At 59.9% G+C, this 4,583-nt stretch overlaps 1 protein-coding gene across 1 annotated transcript in view; it reads left to right on the top strand.

Annotated features, from left to right (window-relative positions):
- Positions 1-4,375, top strand: part of ZNF335 (zinc finger protein 335) — a 9,080-nt gene extending 4,705 nt beyond the window's left edge. The window contains 14 exon segments of the mRNA XM_031058040.1: positions 1-20; positions 145-428; positions 535-683; positions 754-1,064; positions 1,066-1,134; positions 1,222-1,364; positions 1,711-1,844; positions 2,289-2,324; positions 2,327-2,392; positions 2,480-2,592; positions 2,786-2,869; positions 3,035-3,100; positions 3,268-3,349; positions 3,704-4,375. The exon segment at positions 1-20 is cut by the window's left edge and continues 54 nt beyond it. Of these exon segments, the coding sequence (XP_030913900.1) occupies positions 1-20; positions 145-428; positions 535-683; positions 754-1,064; positions 1,066-1,134; positions 1,222-1,364; positions 1,711-1,844; positions 2,289-2,324; positions 2,327-2,392; positions 2,480-2,592; positions 2,786-2,869; positions 3,035-3,100; positions 3,268-3,349; positions 3,704-3,987 (1,841 nt within the window). The 3' untranslated portion in view covers positions 3,988-4,375.
- Positions 4,376-4,583: the final 208 nt, after the last annotated feature.

The raw sequence follows: 4,583 nt of genomic DNA, 5'->3' as shown, positions 1-4,583 counted from the left end.
TGGCCACCAGCTCGCTGCAGGTGGGCAGAGTGAAGGGGAGCCAGGCCTGCTGGGGGCTGGCACAAGGAGGCTTCCCAGCCCTGTTCTGCTGCAGAGGTGTCTTGCAGAGTCTTGCCCCCTTGGCTGAGCTGCTGTTTTCTACAGGTGGCAGTGGTGAAGCCAGATGACTCGGGAGAAACACCAGGCCCCTGTGAGCTGCAGGCACAGGAGGAGGAGGAGGCAAAGGTGGACTCTAAGGAGCAGCAGCAAAAGTTGGTGATGCTGCACATGGCAGAGCCTGGGCAGACACTTGTGCAGGAGGCTTATGGGGAAGCGAGCCTGAGTGGCTCAGAGCTGCAGCAGATCACCATCCCCTTCAGCGGAGCAGCAGAGTACAGCATCATCGCACCCATCAGCGAGGAGATCCAGGCTCCTGCCACGCTGTACAGGTCAGCTGTATGGGAGGAGTGGGGAGGCACTTCTGGCCTCCAGTCAGGAGGTTTTAGTGGTGAGGAGGAGGAGGCAGACCATCCCTGACCAGGTGCTCTCCAGTAGTGAGGAGGAGAATCCTGTGGAGACCTCCCACACAGTTGTGGTGAGTGGAGCTGTGATGACAGAGGAGGCACTGAAGGACCATAGCAATCACTACATCATGTCATCCAGTGTCCCAGGGAGCCAGTTCCAGAGCATGGAGGTAAGGACCTGAGCCTTCTCCCCATCCCCAAGCAGCAGTGGCAGCAGGTGTGACTGGTGTTTCTCTCGCAGCCCCTCAGCGGGGATGCTGCCTTTTCCTCACCTGCGGAGGGCCAGGAGGCAGAGCCCGCCGGCATCAAGTGGCCCGTGGTGCAGTGTGTCACCAGTCTGGCCCAGAACGACTCGTCTTTGTCCCCAGCATCCGAGGGGCACGAAGTGTCATCCCCAAAGATCAAGTGGCCTGCACTCCAAGGCATGGCCAAAAAGCTCACATGCAAGGTTTCCACAGCCAAGAAGCTCTCATGCAAGATTTCCACGGCCAAAAAGTTTTCATGCAAGATTTGCACAGCCATGTTCACAGGGAGAGCGGAGATGGAGAGTCACAAGAGAGCCCACATTGGGCCCAGCACTTTCAAGTGTCCCGACTGTCCCTTCACTGCCACACTCTGGCCAGAGGTCCGGGTAAGTTTCCTGGTGCAGAGCAGCCCTGGGAACAAGGGGTTTGGAGAAACGGGGGTTTCTGACCCAGCACTTGTCCTTCTGCCCCAGAGCCACATGGTTCAACATGCCAACCTCCGGCCACACAAGTGCCCCCACTGCAGCTTTGCCTCCAAGAACAAGAAGGACCTGCGCAGGCACATGCTGACCCACACCAATGAGAAGCCCTTCGCCTGCCAGGTCTGTGGGCAGAGGTGAGTGGTGGAGCTGGGCTCATCCCACTTTGAGGGATCCCATAGAGCTCTACAAGGCTCAAGAGGAGATAGAATCTAGAGCTGTCTGCCCCAAGCCTTCCCCAGCATCAGCCCATTAGAGGGGACAGTGCCCCTGGGAATGGCTCCTGCCTTAGGTGGACCCAACTTTGTCTCCAAGGAACCTCTGCATAGGAGGGTTCATTTTCATTCCCTGGGCACTGATGGGAACATGCTGAGAGAGGGGATAGCCATGTTGTAGGATGTGCTTATGGGCCCTGTGTCCTGCTGAGAGCACAGGATCCTGCGCTGCCTGTGGCACACTCCACCTCACTCTGCCTCTCCATAGGTTCAACCGTAATGGGCACCTCAAGTTCCACACACAGCGTTTGCACAGCTCAGAGGGCAAAAGGCCAGGGCCAGCTGCTGCCCAGCAGACCATCATCCTGAACAGCAATGAGGACACCCTGGCCACCCTACACAGTAAGACATGCCCCCAGGACCAGGGCTGACCTGTGGGTATCCTACATTCAGAGCTCCATGCAGGATTCACCCAGCTTGTGGGTCAGGTGGGGCTGAAGGGCCAGGAGGACCCTCCTGCAGTTGGGATTGCTGGTGGAGACAGAGACCAAGGGGCTGGGCACAGTCAACTGTGCAGAATGAGGGGGGCCTCTGTTCCCTCCAGACAGGTCCTGGTAGATCAGTACATGTGGGAGCAGCTCACACTGGAAGCAGAGTTGAGGTTCTGATATGGAGGGTGTGTTCTGCCCTGGTTGTTAAGCTCTGGCCTTGTGTGAGCAGAGCCCAGAGACTGCCTCGTGCTTTTCACTGGGGCAGGTGTCAGGCAGTGGCCACAGGGGAGCGATGCCATTGGTAGCCCTGGCAGTGTCCCCAGCAGCATCGCCACTGCCTCTCTCTGTGTTGCAGCAGCTCTGCAGGCTGGCCAGGCCGTGCTGGCTCCCGAGCGGCTGCAGCAGGCTTTGGGGCAGGAGCACATCCTTGTTGCACAGGAGCAGAGCGTCACCAGCCAGGTGAGTTGGGTCCCTTGGCCTCAGCTCATGTCCTGTGTGGCTGCTCCTCACAGTGGGGGCCTCCTGGGGGGCTGTGATCAGGCCCAGCGCCCCTTACCACTGGGAACTTGTTGACACTGCAGGAGGAGGCAGCCTACATCCAGGAGATCACGACTGCTGACGGACAGACAGTACAGCACTTAGTGACTGCTGACAACCAGGTGAGGGGACATGGCCCACAGATGAGAGACTCTAGTGGGAAGAGGTGGCAGCAGTGGGAGAGAGCAGGGCTCCACAGGCAGAGCTGAAAGCGCTGGGGTGGTAGAAAGAGGCACAGGAGACAGACCAGATCCAGCTGTTGTGATGGGGGATGGGGAGTGGTGTTTTTCTGGGTCTGAATTCCCATGTTTGCAGGTTCAGTACATTATTGCCCAGGAAGGTGTCCCGCACTTGCTTCCCCAAGAGTATGTTGTTGTCCCAGAGGGACATCACATCCAGGTGAGCTTCAGACTGTCTGCTCCCATCACATGGTGGGTGGGGCTCATGGGGTGTCATGTGTGAGGCTGGGCCCCCTCCTGCTCCCTGTTGCTTACTCTGGGTCACAGCATTGTTGGGGGCCTGGACACCCTCAGACCCTACCACAGCCTCACTGTTTGTCCCCAGGTGCAGGATGGTCAGATCACCCACATCCAGTATGAGCAGGGTGGCCAGTTCCTCCCGGAGTCACAGGTAAGGAGCCAGGCATGGTGGCAGGAGCTGGAGGGTCTGAGCCTGCAGGTGGACAGGGATATGCAAAATAGAGGGAGCTCCTGGGCAGGTGCCTGAGTGCAGCAGCCATGGCTGGAGCAGCTCCAGGAGGAACCCTCCCCTCAGGCATTCCCTGTTTTCCCCTGTAGATCCAGTACATGCCCGTGTCACCGGAGCAGCAGCTTGTCACCCAGGCACAGCTGGAAGCAGCAGCACACTCGGCTGTCTCAGGTAGTAGCACGGCCCTGTGCCAGAAGGGTCTGTCCTCCCAGGCTTAGGGGAGTGCCAGTCCTGTTGGTGTTAGCAGCAAGTTGAGCAGCAGTCCTTGGTGGGAGGGCTGGGAAGACCAGGCTCGGTCACTGTTTTGCTGCCAGCCATGGTGTCCAAGGGCAGATATTTGCTGGTCCCTGCCTGTCAGTTGTGGAACAGGGTTAAGCAGAGCTGGGCTCCCTGCTGGAGCCCCACATGGGCAGGGTGGCCTTTAGTCCCTTCCCGGGGACAGGTGAGGAACATGGAGGGAGCTCTGAGTAGGCAGTGGCTCCCCCTGCCCTCGGTGGGAGGCAGCACTGACCCCCTCCCCTGCAGCAGTGGCGGATGCGGCCATGGCCCAGGCCCAGGGCGTCTTCACCACCGAGGCAGCAGCGGAGCAGATGCAGCAGCTGCAGCCGGCCCCCAGCCAGCAGTTGCCTTATTGTGCCGGGGCTGCGAGGGACACACCTGAGCCGTGGTGGCACAGACACAGCCAGGGACACGCTGCCACTCGGCCCTGTGCCGTGGGGGTCCTGCAGCTCCCCCCAGAGACTACTCAGCAGCCACAGGAGCAGCCCTTGTGTGGACAGTCACTTTGCCTGTTGCACTGGATGGTCTGAAACCCCTTTTCCCGAACTGTCTGCGTGGGCAGGCATGGAGCAGCGTCTGCCCAGCGCATGGGGGTCCTGGGGAAGCCATAGGGCTGGGCACAACTGTGGTGCAGTGTCAGAGATGAGGTGTGTGCAGCCACAGCCACTGCTCCCCGCAGCCATGGGGCCAGTGGTCCTAGTGTGCCAGCAGCCAGCCCTCCTGTGGTATCTCCAGCCTGCGGGCAGGCAGCAGCAGGGCTCTGGACTGGAGGGAACCCAAGGAGAAGGAGGCAGAAGATGCTCTATTTTTCTTCTGAAGAGGAATGGACTCTCGTGTTAATCTGCTGGTGGTTGTTGGAGGGTTCAGCTGTGACATTCTCAAGCTTTGACTATGCTTATGAATAAAAAGGGATGGAGAGCCGTGTGTGTGCCTGCTTGGGGGGCCAGGGGACAGGGATGCGACAGCCCAGCCTCAGCATGGCCCTGGAGCTGAGGCCCTCGGGTCCAGGAGCGCAGCACTGTGCTGGGCCACTCGCTGCTGGCCGACGCCCCGGACTATCAGCTGCCTCCCGCCCGAGTGACCTTGACTCCTGAGCAGCGAGCCAGGCAGCTGGGACAGCGGTGGG

This window comes from Geospiza fortis, unplaced genomic scaffold (assembly GCF_000277835.1).
Source record: "Geospiza fortis unplaced genomic scaffold, GeoFor_1.0 scaffold188, whole genome shotgun sequence".
Taxonomy (NCBI): domain Eukaryota; kingdom Metazoa; phylum Chordata; class Aves; order Passeriformes; family Thraupidae; genus Geospiza; species Geospiza fortis.
This window is presented reverse-complemented; position numbering and strand designations above follow the sequence as displayed.